Below are 23,085 nucleotides of genomic sequence, written 5' to 3'. Positions count from 1 at the left end.
TAAAATAAAATCTTAAATTGGGTTTTACTGTATTATAGACATCATATATTGGACTCAAAACAATTCTGGGAACCTTCCCAAGGGTAGGAATTTCTTCTTTTAAATAAAATTGATATAGAAAAAAATCTAGATATTTAAAATTCAGTGTGAATATAACATAAGCAATATAAGCATTACAGAGACTGTCCTCAGGAGGAGATTGAATTATAAGAAAAGTAAATTAACTTTCTAAAATAAAATGCTGTGGAATTAAAATTGAGGATAGCTAAGATTTTTTGAGGCTACTTATTCACATAAATGAGAGTTTATATGGGAAAAATAAGAAAAGGTTCCTGAATGATGAAAAGAATTCCTGGTCTGCCAGAAAGATTGAAATACTAACATTTCCATAGTGCAGCATTTAATAATCACATTTCGTGTTGTGAAATGTAAATATACATAAGTACATAAACCAGTAAATATGTATGTAGATCATGTTCTTTTAATTCAGTGATGTGGGAAGTGTATTTTCCTTTGAACTTGTATGTCCTCTTGAAGGGAACACCATGAATTGTAGTCCTTTACTTGGGAAATTCATGGACTTTGATAGAGTATATGATCTTCTGAGAAGATGTGAAACAATAATTGTGAAGTAGGTAACTGTAGCTGTCTCCATGCATTACCAGGCACATACTCCAATCATTTAGATTTCATACAAATTCATCTTTATTCCAGGTCAGATGAAAGTGGGAACAGAACACTCACTCTGGGTTTTGAACAAGTCTCCATAGTGTCCCTTTGCTTAACACAATGCACTTCAAAGGCATAAGAGAGTCCAAAGTGCTAGTACTAGAATATTATGCCGTAGCATATCATGACCTGTGTTAACATGCTGAATCACAGACCTTTGTAAGGAGCTCTGTTATCACATGCCTGACTGTATGAATAATTTTTTTATCGTCAAGCTGAGTAATTTTTTTCATCTGTCAAATAGAATGACATATACTGATCAAAAAGAAACAGATGGGTTATGATGGTCTGGGTTTCTTTTAATTGTGTTTCCAGGACATCAGGCCTATTTCTTATGGTAAAGTACTGCTGTCAAAAGTTGTCTTTACACCAAAGTCTTAGTGGGGACTTGTGTGGTAAATTCCAGCATTGAGGATCAGAGTGCATCCAAGGATAACCTTCAGGCAATGGCAATAGACTGACCCAACTGTGTTAAATATATTCTTTGTATTATTCCTCACAATTTTTCTATTGCACTCCTAAAAAATAACAGTATAATCATTTAGTGTACTTTCATTTCTAGGAAACAGGATAGCTATATATAAGGATATTGCCTTATAGTAATGTACATTTTTCTTTACATAGCCATGTCCTTTTCTTACATGAAAATTTTTCAATGTTCTATTCAATGTATTTGGATTTTTGGCAATGTTAAAACATAAAAGTGTGTACTTTACAAAAACAGTTGCCATTTAAAATCCAGCTTTCTCTTCTCAGAAGGTGCAAAAGGAAGCTGGTTTGGTTAATATCTGCCAAATATAATTTTACATTTTTCTGGATGAAAAACTGTTCTTTATTGTCAAAAATGGCAACAACCAGTTTGAGAGCTCATAGACAGTACCTTGGTCCAGGAGCGTATACTCCATAGATACAGTACTGCTGAATAATGGCTTGCTCCATCATAACTAATGCCTATCAGACTGTGGTTTGAGACAGCTGGTACGTATCCTGTGTTCTTCTACAAAATAACTTTTAACTATAAGGTTTTAAGTTGAAACTTGGTGTTGCCATTTTTAGTAAGATTTTGTTTCTTTGTGGAAAAATGCCCTCTTTGGAACAAAATGGCAAATTTCAGGCAGCAGTGTTACATTTCAGTGACACTTTTTAATGGCCCATGTGACCTGCAGTGCTGTCTCAAGCACTAAGAATACCTCTGTCATGCCTGGAAAGAAAAGGAAACGTGATTTTGTTTTTAACTTCAATTCACAGACTTGTGTCTAGATGTTTAATTTCCTGATTGGATATATTTGCCCCTTGGGAAACTGAAATTTCAGACTTTATTTTTTCAGGTACTAGGATCAATGCTATAGGACTAACTTTTAAGGATAAAATCCAGCTGTAATTAGTCATAGCGATAGATACTTAATAAATTACTCTTTTGGAACTGGTACATTCATATTAGTGTTTTATGACTCTGTTAATGCTTCCAAGGTAAACATTTAATAAAAGGCAAAAAACCTGTTTGTATTGCATTATTTAAAAAAATGCAGGTAGCTTTTTTTTTTAATGTGTTTTATAAGCTAACAACATTTGGCTCCACAAAAACCATATGGCTTTCCAGCAGAACCTGCTACAGTGTTTTCTAAGTCTATACTTAGAACTGTTCATGGCTTCCAGTAAATTTGCAAGTTCCAACAGCTTTTTAGGTGAAAGGTGAGTTTCCCAGTCTCCTCGTAAGGCCTGTCTAAATTTCCATGTTGCTGTGCCTTAACTCAAGCACATATCTGAGTCGGCTTTTTAATATCTCTGTAGTTATAGTAATCTGCAGTGTCGTCACAGCTTTTTTCCATTTTATGCTTTTTCCTAGATATATTTGCGTTACTTAATGCCACACCAAGTGTGGGACTTCTGGTGTTGTTACAAATATTCCTGATTTCTCTACAAAAGAGGATACAATAAACCAAATATAGTGCATAGAAAAAAGAAAAAAAGGGAAAAAAAAACCCCACAACACACCTCATATTTCACCTTGTAATCATTAGCAGAGAAGTTGCTAAATATTTGACCTGAGGAGCATGAGTACTGTGAGTCCTTTTCCTTGCTTTGCCTCCCATCCTCCCATTGAATAAGGCAGAAAAGATTATCACCTACATTCCTGTTTTCTAACCTTCAAAAATATGTCAGCAGAAATAAATCAATTTTCAGTTGATTGTTTTAGCTAATTTCTTCATAGTTTCATCAACAGTGTAATATAAAAATAAGATTCAATATTAAATCCCTTGGGCAACATATCTATATCTAATAGTTTTTAGTTTTGCAAAGCTTTAAAATAGATAGAAAACTTCCTGAATGCATTAATAATGCCTGCTTTCTTCTCTATATTTAAATCACTGTCCCATGTCTGGTAAGCTGTTGTGGCTAATGTTGATTTTCTAAAGCAAATGAGGCCAAAATTCCATTTTAAATGCAAAAGTTTTGTCATCTGCTCTGCCTCTCAGTTGTCAGGGCCTTCAAAAAGTGATTTAATCTTATTTATAAATAAGTATGAGCTCTTAATGCTCCCAGAAATAATTATGGTTATTGAGGTGTTATGGCTGTAAACTTGGAGATTTTACCTCCCATATGGCTTAATTCCCTCAGGACTGTTAAAAGACGAACCCTAACCACCAAACTATTTTTCTGAGCTCAGCTAAGAGAAAGAAACTTAAAATAACACCAAGAGTTGTGAGAAGCACGTGCTCTGTCTGGGCAGTTTTTCCTTTTTTCCTTTCCCCATTCCCTTCTACTTTTAGTGCCCCTCTGATGTCTCCTCAGAGTTGGCTTTATCAGACAGATCTGCCTGCGGAACACTCTTGTCCCTCCTGCTGGGGAGCTGCCACTTAATCATGTGCACACCATTTGGGCCAAGCATAGTGAGAATGTCTGAAAAGTTTCAAATTTCCATTTTGCCTGCTGTATGATAACTTTCATGCTTCTGTAACTTCTGCGGAGATAAGGCAGCCTTAGTCAAGTAGCAAACTGTCTGTAGATACATGCCTAAACATATATTTAAAGTGGATGTATAAAATGGCATGTTTTCAATTTTTAATACATGAGATTTATTATTATTATTATTATCAGATACAGGTTATAGCAACATATTTTCTGTGGCTTGATCTTTTTTTAAAAAAAGGGTTTTTCAAAAACGTTTGTAAGGTACTAGCATCACTCTCACTAATGAAACCTTACTATACTTACAGTAATCTAGATCCATACTCAGTAAATGCCTGCATCCTCAATTCTTCAGAAAGGTATTTGTTTATACAAGCAAAAGTACTCTTTCTGTGACTGAAATTACACTTACATTTTTAGTACCTTTCGGCTTTTGTCTGTACTGTGACTAGACTTCCGTGGAACATGTGATAACTTCCTCCAAATATTTTTTAAAAGGTTATCAGAGTACAAGGTAAAACACTCCTCATGAAAACCTAAAGAATTTGGGAACTTGTGAACTCTGGGAACTCTGCAAAACTTGGGAACTCTGCAAAACCTCTGTGTCACATTAAAATGCTGCATCTTAGTAACATGGTGTTAATTTCTCTGCAAATGGAAGGAAAGCACTTCAAGGGACATAAATTTGCAATATCTTTCAACTTATTCCATTGAGAATATAAAGGGGGAACGTCTGACACTTCCTAAATTTGCAAGTGTTTGGGACCAATGCAAAACTGTGCCTCTGGCAATGCAGCTACTGGGGAAGAAATCTCCTTATGGTGCCATTCTGGCAGGTCCTGACCTGAAGAGTACAGAATTACCAGAATTAGTAAGGACCTAGAGTGTCTTAAATGTGAGTGGCAGGGTTGTAGTAATAAACAAATAATCTTTAATCAACTTATGAACTGATTAAATGATAATGGTAGTGCAACGAGAATCTTGCTATAGCATTGTAACTTGGTGTAGTTATGGTTTATAAACACATATTAACTTAAAAAAGCCATCTCCTTCCTTGCTCTGGAAACAGATTACTTTGAATTGCTTCCTCAGAGCTGGTCAGAAGATGGGGATTGTTCTGTATCTCATCTTTCATCTTTTGTTACAGGGGTCCTGGGGGTGGTAGACCTTGGCCAAATCCAACTAATGCCAATTCTGTAAGTAAATATTTAAAATACATTATACATTATCTTATATTTAGGGAAGTATTTCTCATAAATACACCAGAAAGAAAATTCCACATCATTCAACAAAGAATACTGCATGTTTTGTATTTTTCCCTGTAACCCTGATGCCGAGCAGGTGCAGTGAGGAGCACATCTGAACAGAGAGCTCACTGACCTGCAAATATCCAAGCTCTCTTCATAATCACACAACAGCTCTGCATCTTAACACCAGTTACAGCACTTCCATAACACAAAAGTTATTCTGGGGTGTATTTAAAATACATTTTAGCTTCCTTTAGCGCAAGTAAAATGAGTTAGGTCAATACTATCTGGCCAGCAATCTCTACAGAAATCACAGCTCGTTAAGATATGGCTTAATGTGTGCTCACATATTTTACATAACAAAAGCACATTTGCTGCTATTAGCTAGGGAATATGGAATCATAAGCAATTGCTTGCAAGACTTCTGACATTTTTACATGCTTTTTGTAAAAATCACTGGACTCAAATTTCATTGCAACAACTACAAAATGAGGTAGTCTAATAGCAGCTTGAAGAAAGAGGAGGTCAGGGAGGCATCCCACATGAACCACAGTGTCTGGTATTTCTGAAGAAAACACAAAGGTAAAGTTTTCATTTTCATTCCGTGATCATACATCATTAGTATAAAAATGTGTCCTTTTTTAGCACTTGCAGTTGGGTAAAATGGGTCTGGCTTAACACACTAGCCTGGTTCTTTCTTTTGTTGTCAGTTCTCATTTTTTAATTCTGCTAATGACAGTCAGGGAAAAAAAGAAAAAAAAGAGCTGAAACTCCTCCTCAGTTTTCTTTTGCATGTATCCAACTAAAATGGATGTTAGGATATTTTTCAGTTGACAGCTGAAAGATTTTTATTCTATTGAGATGTCCAGTAATAGATATATTTGTAAAAATGATTTTGCTGACAAGTTGTCTACAACCTCATAAAGCATATTGCCTTAATAATCGTACATTTTAACCTTTTACTAGACTTGCAGATATTTACAGATCTTAATCTGGCTCCCACAATAAGAAGACTCTTGTAGTAGATGCAAGAACTGAATTCTTGCTAGACCTTGTAACTGGTATCTTAAAAAAATTATGCTGGCTGTTACAAATGCATTCCTCACTTATGAAACAATGGAGAGCAGATACCAGATCTCAGCCTATGGACATTTAAGTGTCTGAATTATGTAATTCATATTAATTTCATTAGAGTCACTACAAGAGCACGGTAATCAAATATTTTACTGTGAAGTATTGGGTATTGAATTTGTTTTGTGTCTATATTGCTGCTTTCGCACTTGAGAATACTTGCAACGACAAGGAGAGGTACTTGTTTTGTCAACAGTAGCTTTTTCCTGTACTACTTAACTGTGTCTTGAAAAAAATTAAACAAATAAGCATTAATCTACAGCTGTACATAAATGCATGTATGGACTCCATCTTACTGCAGAAAAAAATTACTGTATCATTTCTGTTGATATTACAGATACCTTATTCTTCAGCATCCCCTGGGAACTATGTAGTAAGTACACTTGTGTGTGTGTGCTGATTAGAATAGATGTTACATTTTATTTAGGCAAAGAAATAGCTGTCCAGATGTTAAGAAGAACCCTTGTGTATTGGTTGAGAACTGCACAAGTGATCTGCACTTAGTTTTTTTTCTTGCTATCGATGGTGCATATGTTGATGTTCTTAACTGGAATTGTTAGTCTGGTCAGTATTGCCCTGAGTGTTGTTTTATTTCCGTAAACATTTGTATAAACAACGCAATACATTGTCTTCAATAATAAAGGACAAAAAAGCACCAGCTTTCTCAGTAACACGATATTGTGTATGAGTCTCTGAACTTCAGAAAAAAAATCATTTTAAGAATTAGAACAAGCTTTTCTCTCCCCAAAAATACACAAATCAGCCCTTATAGCTAACATTTTAAGGGAAATTTATATTCTTATAATTGCCTTCTGAAGATTTGAAAATTCTTTTTTTCTCCATAGTTTGTTATGCTTTCATTTTACAGACAGTGTCTTGATTTATTATGAATTAGCTGGTATCATTTTTTTTCTTAGTCTGTACTTTCAAATGATATAGTTAAAACTTTGTAATAGGCCCAGCTTTGATCTGTCATTCAAAAGAACACAAAATGTCTTAACCCTCTCTCTGAAATTTAACAAATGCACTTTAGCTATCAACAGAATGGTTTTTATTGGAGTATATACTGCTGGTTTTTGTCTCTATCCTGAGAGATTAACTTTGTTTATCCTTTTAGGCTCTTTATTGTTGTTGTTACCGTTGTACTTGGATTATTTATACTTCTGATGTACTCTTCTAAGGCATATTGTTTCATCTATTTTTATCACATGCTTAGTACTGGTGTCACAGGGAAACGAGGGAGAATTTATATATATATATATATATATATATATATATATATATATATATATATAAATAAATATATATATATGTTGGATCCCAAATTTCTGTTGGTTGGTCATGTTTCAGTAGACCTTTCTCTTGATATTTCATGTTTTATCACCTGAAGATTAGACAGCTGCAGGGCATTGACTTTAACCAGAATAAAACCTGAAGCTAATTCAGAATATGGAAATAGCAGGTCCTTCACCATGAGAACATTATACCAGTCTATTTTCATATGTTTGTGCTGCTTATAGGTTTATTTTACTTTCAATTCTTGTAAGAGATATGATCCTGCAGAGCTGAAGGATGAGTTCAAGAATGAGTATGTTTTGTTTAGACAAAAGCAGTTTCTTTTGTCCTTTATTTAGACAATTAGCTCTGAAAAAGGTTATGATTCTCATAAGTGTCCATAACCATAGTATTCATTTTGCCATATGTTTAGTGGAAACAGTCCAAGTCTGCTGATCTCCAAACCAGTTCTTTTAATACAGAACTTTGTAAATTTCTCTCTATTGAGAAGAGGTTTCATTGGGTTTGCTCAAGACAATACTGATCAGTTATTGTTGCAGATTTTGAAGATCTTTTTTTTTCATATTTGAGTTCATATTCTCATTTTTTAGAAGTATGAAGTCCTGAGAAAAGTAGAAAATAAGATACTATATAAAGTTACTTTAAAGAAACAAATCTAAGAAAAATGCAAGTTGTAGAAGCAGACTCTGTTGGTTTAACTCACATCAAACCAAAGGTCAGCTTGGATAAATCACTTGGAGAAGAGAGGGCATGGCCGTATTTCAGTGGATAGGTAGAGGAGGAGTAAGAGTAAAGAGGTGATTTTACTTCTTTGAGTTACAGTGATGAGACTGATGCTGGAACATTGCATCTAATTGGCAACATTGAAGGGAAATAAAAAGATCTGCAAAGATGCAAGAATGAGACACACAAAAGATTGAAGTATAGGAGAAACTGCCTGAGCCTTGGTTCAGATGTGCTCTCTGAACTCCAGCTGTGCTAGTGCGAAAGGTTTCTGCCTGATTCCTTGTCCCCACTCTGCTGCTGAAGGTTACCACTCCTTCAGGTCTGCCACTGGAGTTCCCTGGATGAGTGACCCTCTTCATCCAAAATAACTGAAGTTGATTTGAGGCATTTAAAGAACCAGGTCCTTGCTGAAGCACTTGAGTTGACCCAAAATAAGTGGAGGGACACTCACAGTGGGAGCTCCAAACAGAGCTGAGGCTGCTGCTAGCAGAGGAAGTGGTGAAGCAGCTGAGATGGGCCAAGGGTTGAAATCTTCTGCCAGCATAAATGCTTGCACAGTGCATGTCTTGTCTGATGCTGAGAGAGTAGTCTTGCTTCAGAAAGTCTCATCACTTTTGGAAAAGGAGTGCATGAACTCCAGCTATACAAACAGCTAAATAATCAAAACTGAGGAGCAGTAGTCCAAGAGAGCAAGTATTTGAGGACATGTGGAATAGAGAGCTCTTAAAGCAGCCTTTTAGCCAAAGGATTTGTGATCTGGAACCACATGCTTTGAGAGCTTAATGCGGTCAGTTTGAAAAATAATTCTATTACATATTAATATATTGTCAGAGTTGAAAATAGTTGATACCAAAAGACTTTCTAAGAGAAATATACAAACAATGAGAATAAATACAAAATGAAAATTAGATGTGAAAGTTAGTAGTGAAGATAAGTAACTTTTCTAATAAATGACCAGTCAGTGGTTTCTACATCTCTTTAAATGATGCTGAAAAATGCATATAAACCTAAAAAAATCAAGTTACTGAGCTTAGTGCACAAGTACGTGGATAAAAGGTCATAGCCTGTGATGCCTAGGAGGTCATGTATGGGGTTCAAATGTCCCTTTGAATTTGGAGTCTGTAGCTCTGCAGCAGCAATGGGGGAATTTCTCATTGCTGAGGGTTGAATAGGCCTTTCACACAGTTTTGGGAAGCCCAATCTTAATACATTTAATTTCTGATTCAGTTGTAATTGGGGGGAGGGAAGCTATGACATGAAGTCGTGATTATGCCTTGATTTTTATACGCTGCTCTGTGGGTTTCACGGTGGAGCAAGCCTTTGTTCTTGCACACTTCATGAAAGGTGCTCAGTGACCTTGCTTAGTTCACAAACAAGAGGAAGCACAAAATCAAGAACTGGTAGGTGGGGTTACATAATAGGTCATAGAGGTATATATGTTGACTGACTGCAGGGATGTGCTGCTGATTCTGGGTAAAAAATTACTGTTTCATCTACAATTAACTGTGAGTTGATCACTGGCTAGCAGACACAGAGATACTTCCCACTGAAAGTATTTTATGTGTACAAGCCCACAAAGGAGCAGTATCAATCTGAAAAGCTGATACATTACTGAGTCTGTCTGAAAATCCTGTATTCTAGAATGTTACTGCTAGATGTTTTGTAAGAAATGTTATTTTAAGTAGGCCATTGAGAAACAGGGTCTGTTGTTCTAAATGCAAGACTTCTCTGCGTCATTCCAAAATACCTGAGTGAATTATAGCAGATCTCAGCAATGCCCTTGTAAGCAGACAGGAACAATCAAACCTTTATACTCAGTGCTGCTGAAAAAAATGTTTGTCTGGAACAGTATTTTAAAATGTAAGAAAATTTTAAAATATAAGAAAATATATAACAATATAGTAAGAGTCATATGGCAATTAAAATAATCATTGTTAGCAATCTGTATTTTATATAATGGAAAGTCAATATTTACTGACTTTTACTGACAGAGACATTTTTACAAACTGGAAGTTGGTAGTTTTTCATGTTACTTAAAAATATTTGTGGATGTGGAAAACATAGGAAGGAAGAAGTTACAATTCTGTTTCTACTGAACTATTTAGACATTTAGAATAAAATTCATGGAGAAGTTTTTTAAGCACTTTAAAAAGCTTGTGTAACAGCCAGAGCAGTTTGTGTACAGTTCTTACTCATAAACAGATTTGTAAACCAGAAATACCTGAAACTAAGAAAACATGTTTCTTGGTGATTTTGGTGGGGCTTTTTTTGGTTTTATCTTTGATTTAGCAGTCTAGGCACATGATATGACTGTACCCAGCATTATCCTGCCCTTTTCAATTCATTCGTTATTATTTGAGAAGAAATTATGGATACAGATGTTATTTTTAAAATTGTAGGATATTATACAGACAGAATTAAGGTGCCTATTGCATTAAGATACCAAGACTGCTTAAAAAAGAAAGCTTTCTTAAGGTGATTAGGCTCTTCTGTCCCCATAGGACACCCCATTGTATCGTGCTTAGCAAACATTGTTTACTTGACTATTGACTGTACAGATTACAACAAAACAGAAATGCCAGCTGAAAAAACAGTGGTAATGAAGTAGGTTGAGGTATTAAATATAATTGTATTAGGCCATGCTCCAAGTATTTCTCTTGTCTGACTCACAGCATGACACAGAGTTATTGACTAATGGATCTTTCAGGTTTGTATACCCACATACAGCAGAAGTCTGTGCCAGAGCTCACTGACCAGTTACCTTGTCTTAACCTGTGATGAGCTGTTTCACTAGATTATCAGAAAATCTGTGTGTTTTTACCAGAGTAACTCATGATAGTCATGATCCTTTTTTTTTTTTCATTTATACTGTGTTCTTTTTTACTGCAGTATTTTTTCCCTTTCATGCTAACTGACATTTTCTGCTCTCTCTAGGGACCTCCGGGAGGTGGAGGGCCACCAGGAACACCTATCATGCCTAGTCCTGCAGGTACTGAAATATGTTCAGAAATAATGAAAGATAATTTAAAAGGATTTTTAGGAAGTACATAAATTATTTTTCAGACTTTGATTTTGATAATCAGATAATGATAAATTATTGCTTTTATACTTTCTGTATCAGGTTTTTTCCTACACTTTCACTTTCTTTCTCTCCCTGCTATGATGCAGAGATACAAAGCATTGTATCTCTGCAGTTCAGAGTAATTAATTTCTCTGGCTTTTGAGCCCATCTTTTCTTGCACCATTTCAGCAATACCAAGTTAAAAACAAAAGAAGATGCAGGCTCTGTTTGCTTTTACTAATATTCTTTGGGACAATTCCACCAGTTTGGAAATCAGGAGATTGCCAGATCTTGTGAAACTTCCCTAAAGTATCCTATGGGATAGACCTGTCAACATGTGGCTCTTGAGTGATGTGCTGCATCCTGTGGCTATGTCCTCTGACTGACAGCAGGGTCATGCTGGACAGGTTGCTCTCTTCTGTCTTGTAATGGAGGAGTAAGGCCCGAGAGGAGCCATCGTCATGTCCTACCCGTGATCTGTTCCCAGAACTTCAACTGCCCCATTGTTTCCCTAAGTAACATGGTCTGTATCTTGCAATTCAGACCATATAGAGATTTTGGCCATGCAAAAGATTAGCCACATTCCTACTAAGGTTTGAAGAAATGAGGGGTACGATGGGAGGGTTCGGGAAGGTTAGCTAGCTTCCTGAGGCTTGAAGGTGGTCAACTAGATGTAAGTATTTCTCTCCATTGATGTTCTGCAAAGATTCAGATATGAAGGTGGAACCGTAGAATGCAGAGGATGCTGTCCCCTCCCATGGACATCATCAGAAATCCGACAGAATGAAACTAACTACATCTTGTGTAACCCAGTATTCAATAGCTACTCCTTTTGGCCAATATCTGCCTTTGTAGCTCGCTTTCACCAGCTAAGAGGGATGCTGTTCCCTCAGCATCCTCAGTCCTTATGTCCCACATGTTCTTGCCATCCTCTACGCACAAGAGGGTCGGGAAGTTTCCTAACTAGCTATGAAAACTCCTTGCACCAATATGATACCTTCAGTAAATATAATTCCAGGTCTTTAAAAAAATGCAACCTAAGATAAAGCATAGGACTCCCTTGTTCATATTACTAGTGCAAAAGATAATCAGTGCAAGCTGGCATTTAAAATTTAAGAGTCTCTTTTAACATAAAACAAACTTATGCATAGCCTGCAGTTTTAAAAATAGTCAGCACTGCAGTTATGGCACATGTTAGGCTGTCTGTGTGCAGCTCAAATAAAGCTTCTGCTGCCAGTTGTTCTGATTTTCAGTTAGAGACTCAAAAGATGTTTTAGGCTCTGATTTCCAAAGTGTGAAAACACTTAGAAATCGGCCACCTGGGAATTTTGCAAAGGTATTTACTTGCCTCTGAGACAAACCAGCTCTGAGGGCTCCCATGGCCCAACCAGCCTGTATGTATTTTTACATGAGCCAGCAGAACATGGGGTGAGCCAGGGAAGTATGTTGCAAAAGGATCTGTTGGTTGAAGAACTTTTTGCCTACCTCATTGAATGCTAAAAATAACTGTTTATATGCTAATTTTACTTTGATAACTTTAGACTAAGAGGTTTTTGTTCCCCCTCTTCTTCAAACAGCATATTTGAATGTTCTGGTGATACATAGTGCTCTGTATATAATGGAATTATTTGCTCACCCAGGTGAATTAATGCTTAGAAAATTGTCTCAGAAAGATTGAGGAATAGATAAAACTCTTGATTTTAACTTCCCAGTGTACATACAAATACAATTTTGCAGGAGATCAGGCTGCATTCCCAGTTCCAACATATTTTAATGGTTTCAGCTTTCTCACTTTCACTATTTCTAACTCAGAATTTCCCCATCACCTTGTCTTGGAGTAGGAATTACAGCTCAGCAGTGGTTTTTATCTGTGTTGTTAATCTCAAGACTGGTTCAAAGAGGTGGAATGGTCTTTTGGAGGATCTAGGTACAAAGTACTAAACTATACTTTATTATTTTTGCAGATACTGATTTTCCAGAGCTGCCAATACTTTTTTTAATCATGCCGTCCCCTTAGGCTTGCATTTAGACTTTCCTTAGGTTGTTCTCCTCTCAGTAAACTTTTTCATTACATGGCCTGTCTCTTGCCGAGTTCCCTTGAGAAAGGTTTTTGCCCAATTTGTTTACTACCTGCTGCATTTTTTGCCTTCTCTTTCATACAAATACTGATGAAGGGTTGTTAAGATTTTGTGTGTATTAGCAGCAGGATAAGCTAGAGATCAGAATGAATAATTTGTATCTACTGATGGTTCTTAGACTGGTTTCTTAAGTTCAACTTAAGTTCAACCGGAAGAGTTTTCTGGGTTGATTCCTGTATTTCAACTCTGGAGGTGCTCCACCTGAAAGTTCATGTGCATCAGTTGCAGGAAAAATACTGAGAAACAATATAGCTGCGTCAGCGTTTGGCAAGGCCAAGTGAAACTCTTGGCAGAATTTACTAGCTTAAGCACCATGCTGTGCCAGGATGGTTTTGTTGGTGTTGGATTCAGGGTTTTTTTGAAGTATTGCACCACACTGTACCGTGAAGATATATCAGCTAAAGCTGTCCTTGGAGTGAGGATCTTTGGACAATGTTCCACTGGGTATATATATATATATATATCCAAAATCAAATAGACTGACATGGATAAGAATAAAAAACCTTCATGTGCTATACTAACTTGCAGGCCATATAATGAGAAGCTCTTCATCATTTATTAATAGATGGAAAACAAATTACAGGAAGTATTGATAAGAAAGAAAGTCCTGTTTTATAGAGAATATTGAAGATGGGTGAAGTAATTTGGAACTCCAGGAAAAAGGGTTTATGGAATTAAATAGTTACAGATACTTGGTGATTTATAAACCTTTTAACAGTCATGCATAAAACTGGAGTCTAGAAGTAGTCACTTAGGGACCATTGCAATTATTTCTTTTCATAGCTCTGTTGTGTGGTAGCAATAGATAGAAAGGGAATGAAATCTATTATATTACCACTGTGTATCAGTGATTCAGGCACAGAAATAATATGAACAAAATGACAGGAAGTGTATTAGATGAGTAGTTTTATTGAAAGGTATATATTAGCACTTAAAATAATCTCTTATTGCAGATTCAACCAACTCTGGAGACAACATGTACACTTTAATGAATGCAGTACCACCTGGACCCAACAGACCTAATGTAAATATGAATCTAGTTATATACTTTTTTGAATTATACAGCCTTTTTTATCCAAACACTTATGTTTCCATCACATATCATTAACACTAAGTTTTTCATTTCTATGGGTGACACTTCAGTTGCTTCCCCCCGACCACATGCATTTTAATGTTTCCCAAATCAATCATGCCAATACATGCAAAATAATGATTGGAGTATATTGTTCTACATGGGAAAGACCTTAGAGGCTTCTGCATGTGGATCTTGGGGACAATATAGTTTGTCACACTGTGGTGCAGTAGACTTCTGTGTGATAAGATGTCATCCTAGGAGCTGCCACTAAGCATTAGTTTCTGCAGGATTCATACTTTTGTTATAAAAAATTACCTACCTTTGAAAAGGGATGAGAAGATTGCAGTATTATGTTGCCCTGATGTTCTATAAAAAAGGATCAAATTAATGCCTCTGAGAGGAAATAAACTTCCCTGTTTAACTAAATGAGATGTTAAGAATGAAACCTGTTGATAGCATTTAAGTGTTTGCCTAATGAACTAGTTAACTTTTTGACTGTTTTAGTCTAAATTTCAGCAGTTCTAGAGCTGACAAAAGTCTGGATTCTTAGGTAGAACTTGTTTCTTCTGACCTTTCTCCATGCCTTCAGTTTTATTGTATTTCTTTGATTACAACCATATATCATTTAATCACGATCCATATTAAGGGCCTTTTGAAGAAAAGGCCAGTAGAACTTAAAAATATAGATAGTTAGATATTGATAAATCATTATATGGTGAATTTTAGAAATTTTTCTGTAATGTTAATGTCTTTAAGTTTTTGAAGAACTAAATTTAAGGCTAATAGGTGAAATTGTACAGAAACTGCTCATGCTGCAAAGGTAATGCGGAGTAGCCTGACTGTCAGTATGGATGCGGTGGGGTTGGAAAAATGTTAATTAATCACTTACTCATTGAAGAGAAACATAAACCTGCCCGTAACTTCAGTGGAGTAGAGCTCGGTCAGTACTAGCAAGTTTGAAAGTCATACACAAACTGTTGAAGTAAATTACAAATTATTCCTAAATTATATTCCAGTTTATAGAGGCGAGCGTTTCCAAAAATCATGAAGGTAGCATTGGAAAAAGTGAACAAAAGCAATGATATTTTTGTAGTCTTCTCATGAAAGACTTTCACTTGATTTGTGCATTCAGAGCTGGGACTGTGCATTTTTCCTTTTTTTTTTTTTTTTTTTTTTTTTGGAATATTTTCTTTTTACTAGATTGTCTACAAAAACTTGTACAGTAATACCAGTTTTTAATGTCTGATCCTTTCGTAGTTTCCAATGGGGCCAGGGTCAGATGGACCTATGAGTGGACTGGGTGGAATGGATTCACATCATATGAATGGATCATTAGGTAATTGTAGTAACTATTATGAACACTGTGAATTTTCAATGACTAGTGCCATTTTCCATAACCAGTTATTTGAATTATGTGGAAGACTGTATGTAATAATCTTTTAAAAACTAAAAAAGCTGTATATGCCTCAATAAGAAGTATTAAGATACTTTTTAAGCATATGAGTTGGCATACATCATGCACAACTGGAAGAAGTATTTTATTTACATAAGAGAGTATAGTTTTACTCCAGCTGATGAAAACCTGCCTAAAGGATACCATCACAGTGATGCAGAGGTGAAGACTTAAGAGCCATTTTTATTTACCTCTCTTCCTCTTTGAAAATCTTGAGAAGGTGTCATTATGACATGCTGGTGCACGCTTACATCAATTATCTGGAAGTAAGTTATTACATATTTTGAAGCGTGTGTTAAGGTGGTTTTATCCCAACACTTCGATATCCTTATTGGTTCTATACTTAAGCCATATGTCTGTTAGATGTGAGTATTCTTCCTCCATCCCCATTAGCAGCTTCAGACAGATGTCAATTTTATTGCCCCTAAAAGAACATGAATTCTTGTCAGGGCGTGCAGAGGCAGGACGAACGGCGTACTGCTTGACTTTTGACACTATGATTTTTTGAAGGACTCATATTTAGATGAGAAGCCTTGCATAACTCTGCAAAACCACAGACTGCTTTATCTCTTGACCATCCCAGCAAACTCTTTCCTCTTACTTTTTGCTGGAAACATGATACTCTTGAATTTAAGAAACAAGCTACAGATAAATAAATTGCATTTATGCCTTCTTCTTCCATACCCACAAGGTCAATAAATACCTTGGTTTTATTTCTGCTCATACCCTAACACTGGGCCAGTAGAGCTCTGAATACAGTTCTTGCTTTGTACTTCTCACTGCTATCTGCATGAAGGGTTGTCAGTCATGCAGGTAACAACAGGGGGGAAGGTCAGGCTGCAAAGTCTCTTCTTCTTCTTCTATCCCCCTGGTCCACCAGGAAGGTTCTCCTCTACATCTGGGATGGATGGCCTGATGTCCACAGGGGCACCAGCAACACCCTGCTGAGCAGTGCTTTCCTTTATGGGGAGAAAACCAAGCAAGCTGAATACAGGTCAGGCAGGCAGAAGCCAAGCTGCCAGTGTTCCCCTTGCTTCTATCCCCAGAGAAAATCTCTGTCACCTTCCCCAGCACAGGCACGTACAAACCTAAACTCCATACCATTTAAGTCCATACTACCATGGTGGGTGGAAATCCGTCACTTGTAGCCTATAAGTTGGAGCTTATGAGACAGGAGGCATAAGCAGATAAGACAAAGGGAGAAATTCAAAGAGTCTGTGACAAGATGAGAAAAAACTAAGCCATCGAACCTCATTTAGCAGGCACGTTCTGACTGATTAAAATTCAGCAGTAGGCATCTATTTCCTAATAAAATTATCTTTTTTTCTAGGAAAGCATGTCCCTGAAATTCCTAGATTACTTTGCATAGGGACACCTTGTGATTTTACAGCCTTTCTTTACATATTACAGTCCTAAAATGGATTGTTGTTTTAATTAATAATGATACACATTACATTCAAATAAATGAAAAACTGTGTAAAATGTAATACGCATCTTTCTTCTGTCACTTTCTATAGCCTGAGAAATAGTTCCTAGCTAAAAGAAGAAATTAAATTGAAACAGTTGTGGAAGGATTTTATGTGTACCAAGCATTTGGTCAGTTATTTTCTCTAGTGAAAGCAATAAAGTGCTTAGTCAATTTAATGATAACTGCTTCCTGGGGGTAAGTTCATACATAAACTGAAACCTGAGTTCTTTAATGGGAGATATGCTGCATTCATTTCCACGCAGCAGTAGGCAGCTGTGTCTCATAATCAGGTGGATTAATTGGTCAAGATCTATCTTGAACTTTTCCAACTTCTGTGACCACAACCTTTCTGTTGGATATCTGTTCATAGCTCTGATGGTTAGAAGTCTCTTCCTGGTTTCCGCCAAAATTTATCCTTTGGGCCATGACAAAATAACTCTTTGCAACATTTATGTATCTGATGTATTTATAGAGAGAAATCATATTCCTTCTCAGCCTTAATTTGCCTGGCTAAGTATAGTAAGCTATTTCAGTCTCCTCCCACAACTCCATTTTCTTGTTTTTCTCAGATACTCTTCTAGTTTTGTGTTCAGTATTCTTCTAGAATTTTTCTTTCCCGAAAATAGGTGACCAGAGTTGTTTACTGGAGCTGCTAAAAATGATTTTCTTGATACATCCATCCTAAAGTTGTATTTCCTTTATTCTTGCTTTTACTGAAGTGAGAGCTATGACATGTGAAAAAAATTCTTTTCGATAGTCTTGGCACTCATTATATTTAATTTTATTTGGTTTCTGGTCCTCATGATCATCTGCTTTCTTCTGAAAGATACTGTCATCATCAGTATTTGTAATGCATCAAAAATTGATGTCATTTCAGCCAATTTCAGTAGTAAGCATCTGTTTCTGGGAGAAGAAACATTAATAACCCCCCTCCCAGCTAACCTTAGTGATAATAGTGTTTGGGGTTTTTTTTCTCAGGAGTATCAACTTTTACTAGTTAGCCATGATTTTGCTTTTTTTTGCTTAAGGTGAAGCAACATTTCCCATAGGTGGATGAACCCCAAATTAATGGCAGTACCTGTACCCTACCGTGGTTAAGAGGACAGGGAGGTTGGACATACAGTTTCTTAAGTTGTGCTGTGCTGCCTCATCCTGAAAGTCTGCCATCCAAATAACCGATACAGATCAGAAGTGTGTCCGTCATTATTTTCTTGCTTTTTGTACCAGCTGTGTACACAGAGAAAAGACTAACATTGTTCAGTACTGATTGTAAACTTTTGCTAAGAGAGACTGGGAAGGAAGTGAGATGTTGTATGGTTGGTTATGTTTGAAAATATTGCTGTTATATATTTACTGTGAAAAAAATATCATGGGTTAACTTCAGCTCAAAACTAACTGAATACTTGTCTATTTTAATTTAAGGCTCAGGAGACATGGACAGTATTTCCAAAGTGAGTATCTGATCAAATATTTGGAATTTTTATAATGTTTCACTCTAAACATATCTTCTTTCTCGCTATTACAACGCTTTTTGTTACATATCTACATTTTCTGCTTGTCAACTCTTTGGAGGCTGTGAAGACAGAATTAGTATTAATTGAAAATTTAAAACCAGTATAATCAATAGAAGTAGACTTATTCCTTACTGCATAATGATGTGTATTAATGAATGTCATTAATTATATCCAGTTCATAATCTGATTGATCATGTTATAATCTTCCATACTGTTAAGACAAATGAATATAGTTCTAATAATCAATTCTAGTTAAATATAAATTTGAGAAAATGTCATTAGGATGTTACATTTGTGCACTGCATGATTGCTCTGTAAGGCAATGTTAATATCTTAATCATTAGTATAAGTTCCTAAAAGCTAGATTAAGAGGTCGTTTCAGAAGAAGCACTATTTTGGTATCACAACCATTAAATAGTTGGAAATGAATGAGAATTTAACCTGTAGGGATTTTGCATCTACGAAAATAATACTGTGCTTGAATGTGTCACTTCTTCCATAAAAATAGAACTACTACATATGTGGTCATCATTAATTTAGGAATTAATGATCTTATTTGGTATTAATAAAGTGGCATATATCAGTACCCTGCAGAACACTATGTTTTGTACTCAGCGTTTTGAGGTGTAACTGACTGGAAGTAATAAATGTATCACTACAACAATCTCCTTGCACTTTTGTACATTTGATCTGTAAGTGCAGAAATTGATAAAGCAATTGTTTCAGTTAAAATCTTACCATTTATTCGTTTGTAGCAAAATTCTTAACAATCTTCCAAGAAAGGAGTGTAAGCTTGTTTTGGGGCATATCAGCTGCCAGTATATTTCGGTTGCCCAAGGACGGAGTACCACGGTGCTGTCACTAGATCTCCCCCAGTGCAGACTTGGCCATTGCAGATCTACATAAGGCTGCTCTGCACGTGCTCCAGTCACGCTAGGGACCTTGTTGTAGGTCTGTCCTCAGGAGCTATGATGAGATGCCAACATGTAGGGGACAAAATGCTCACCTAAATTCCCATGGGTGAACACAGAAGTTGTAGTGTGAGTTTTTTGAAAATATACTTCCAGGTGTTCAAAAGGCAGGAATCATTCTTCATTTATGATGCATATTTATATATCCAAAAAGGAGGACAAGAAGCCTGTATAGTTCCCTAGTTTGTGGTCTTCTGGTGGTGTGGTATGGGAGAGGGGTAGCCTGTAAAATGTGCTTAGCATGTGTCTTCCCTGGAGAGGAGGACCTCAGCAATATGTGTCCAAGGCCATTGCTGCTCCTGTGAGGGAGCAGCATCTACAGCAGTCCTATATTTTTGGACTTGTTTGAGATCTATAACATTTTTAGGCTCTCCGAAGAGTAAAAATGATGGATTGAAATGACCACGTTGCTTTTGTTGTACTGTGCTTAGATGTGCAGGGATAGATTCAATAAAAGCCTCCATTGAGATAATAAGTGTACAGCACTTTTTAAATCAATGTCTGTATTTTTTCTTCAGTATTTTTATTGCAAACTGCAATATTTTTTAAGGAAAAAACCAAAAACATTTCCATTAGTTTACCATGGGATTATTTTTAAAATCCTTTATTCAACTCGCTGATATTAAGTATCACTATATATGTGCTAATACAAGTATCAGGAGCTCTGAAAACTTGCTGGCATCCAAAAATTCACCTGGAAGTCTTGTAATCTGTTAACTTTAATAGATAACTCATGGAAATCACATTTGATGCAAGTCTTTTTCAAATGACTACAAGAAAAATGCTGCTTACTTTGGCAGTAACAGAGTTGTCCTGTTAAGCCACTATGTCCTTTTGGGGTAGCACTGCCCAGTATGCAGCCTTTACTGACAGCAGTGAAAGTGTGGGGGTAGCAGTGGTAATTTCTTGTTGTAATAAGGTAGGTAGTAGTACCTAATGCTTTCGAAACTTGAATGCAAAAGTTATGCTTGCAAGGAAGAGTAGATTTCTGTGGTTGATACATGCAAAATTATTATGTGGCTGCCTTCCAATTTTGTACACAGTTACCAGGATTGTTCTTGCTGAGGCAACAGTCACCTTGCATACGTCACCAGCTCGTCTTCCAGTTGGCTTCTTCACAGTTTTCAGTGACGGAAATTGTTCACTGAAGTTAATACAGTTTGGGGTGGGATGGTCAAGTCCAGTCACAGGACTTCAGTAGAGTAAAATGCATACTAGAGGACATGGTTATCTGTTCGCAGAAGACATAGAAAATTAGTCCAGTTTTGGTAGAATTGGTACAGCTCACAGAATTCAGAGCTACATTTTCTAAAGAAGATTTTAATTTAATTGGCTGAATGGCAAAACATTAAGTTTTTATGAAGTAGATTGAGATGAAGTAAATGAACTGAAATTATGCATATTAAATAAACATTAATAACCAGTGTTTCTTGCAGTGCCCATAGAATCTGAGCAGGCATCAAAGATATACTTGCTTTGGAAAAACTCAGCTAGTGCTACATGCTAGACCCCATACTGGCTATAAAAGCAGCCATGAGGAGCTGCTATAAAAGTGTTTATGTCAGGAATTTGAACCTTTGGGGCTGGCGTACCATTGCAATTGCAGAATTTCAAAGCTTTGTGCTAGGCAGAGCAAGATAAAATAGGGGTAAATCCCCCAGGAACAAACAAAAGTGCAGGAGCATCATATAAAATAAATGTGGCAAGGCCTTAGTGGGTTTTAAACTTTATATTCACAGATTTTTAAGGCCAGAAGGGACTGATACGATTCTGTAGTATGACCTCCTGCACAACACAGGCAACAGGACTTCCCTGAATTAATTCCTGCTTTAGGTACAGTAGCTGTGGTTGAACTAAAGCAGTATGTATCAGCCTTTTTCAGACTGTGAATCCCTAAATAAATATTTGCTATACTAACTTTCCTGAATAACACATTTACTGTCTGATGTTAATCAACTAGTTAGGCTTTTGTATTTGATGGACATGTTGTCCAGTGATTCCTGGAGATCTGGGGATCGCAGTTTGAAAAGCAGTGAACTAGACTGAAGAAAGCAAAAGGGGTAAGGCAGGGGCTTTGACCCAGCTCTGTAAGCTGCATTTCAGATGCTAATAAAAAAGTTAACGGTTGCGTGTTGCTTACACAATTTATAATTCATCTATAACTGAAAATAAATACACCGAGCTGAGCTCATATACATACTTGGCCTTTCAGACTAAGAATGGTGATACTGCCTCAGAGGAATATGGGGAAAACTTAGCAGCAGCCTTTTACTAACCATACAAAATACATTACAAAGTGGCCAGTAGTACAGCGGTCAGACATTCTAGTCTGCTGATATAGTAGCAAAACGTAACTCATTTCAGTTGTGGTATTTGAAGCTGAGAATTATGGGTTTTGTTCTCTTTGGATGTGAAGTAAATCTGTGAAACAGTGCAATATGTTGCCGTATTTAACTTACGGACAGCGGTCAATGTGGGACTTTGTGGTTACAAAGAGGAGCATGCAGAAATATGATATGAAGGGGAAGTAGAAGCCATAGCTATCCCATCCCATTTTCTGTTCAGTGAACACTCTGATGTACATCTTTAAAGTGCCAGGGTAGGATAGATAGCCCTTCTAGTTCTGAGGAAAGTGCCAAGAATGTTTCCAATTTTTCATTCTAAGTTAGAGTTATTGGAGGTTTAATTGTACTAAATGAAGACTTCATGCAGGTATTTTCAAAGTGAAAAATACCTGGGGTTTTTAAAGAAAAAATCTCTGTGCTAACAGACATACAGTGTTAGGATTGTAACTGAGAGTAACAGAAGAAGAGGACAAATTCACTTAGGATTCTTAGAGCTGTTATGATTGATCAAGATCACTACTTGGAGTTGCATTTTGTTAGCTTGCCCATTGCCTCCACCAGGTTTGTGTTAAATTTATTGTGACATACCAGATTTGCATTTGTATAAGTAAAATCTCAACAGCAATATTTCATTCAATTTTGCTGGATTAAAAAAAATACGAAGGGAAGAACCGTGATAGACATAAGCATTTCGTAATGATGTTCATGACTTCACTCCCCACTTTCCCTGACTGCTCGTTTTCCATCGCAGCTCCTTCTATAAGTAGGAGTCTTAACAGTGATGGAAAGAGAATTGCCCATGCTCCAGGCATGGTAGGGTACCTCAAATCAGTTTTATAAAAATATCCAACTAATTGTACAGTCTGTAATAATCATGTATTAGCTATTGACTCAGAATAATTTCAGTGACAATTATCTTGTTTCACCTTTTCTTTAAGTGACTGAATCTTGACAGCAATTTCTGAACATCACAGAGTGTTTGTCCATGTCTGTAAAAGAAAGGAATTTATCTTCAGAAGCC

The 23,085-nt window shown here is 36.4% G+C and overlaps 1 protein-coding gene across 3 annotated transcripts in view; it reads left to right on the top strand.

Moving 5' to 3' along the window:
* Positions 1–23,085, top strand: part of SSBP2 (single stranded DNA binding protein 2) — a 192,313-nt gene that overhangs the window by 152,263 nt on the left and 16,965 nt on the right. For all 3 annotated transcript variants that reach the window (XM_026866519.1, XM_026866518.1, XM_026866517.1), the window contains 6 exons: positions 4,787–4,835; positions 6,355–6,390; positions 10,974–11,028; positions 14,192–14,262; positions 15,571–15,649; positions 18,657–18,685. In XM_026866519.1, coding sequence (XP_026722320.1) covers positions 4,787–4,835; positions 6,355–6,390; positions 10,974–11,028; positions 14,192–14,262; positions 15,571–15,649; positions 18,657–18,685 — 319 coding nt within the window. The remainder of the gene's footprint in view (positions 1–4,786; positions 4,836–6,354; positions 6,391–10,973; positions 11,029–14,191; positions 14,263–15,570; positions 15,650–18,656; positions 18,686–23,085) is intronic.

Source organism: Athene cunicularia (genome assembly GCF_003259725.1).
Source record: "Athene cunicularia isolate RWA chromosome Z unlocalized genomic scaffold, athCun1 chrZ_part3, whole genome shotgun sequence".
NCBI lineage: Eukaryota > Metazoa > Chordata > Aves > Strigiformes > Strigidae > Athene > Athene cunicularia.
Note: the sequence above shows the minus strand (reverse complement) of the source record. Positions and strands in the feature narration are given on the sequence as shown.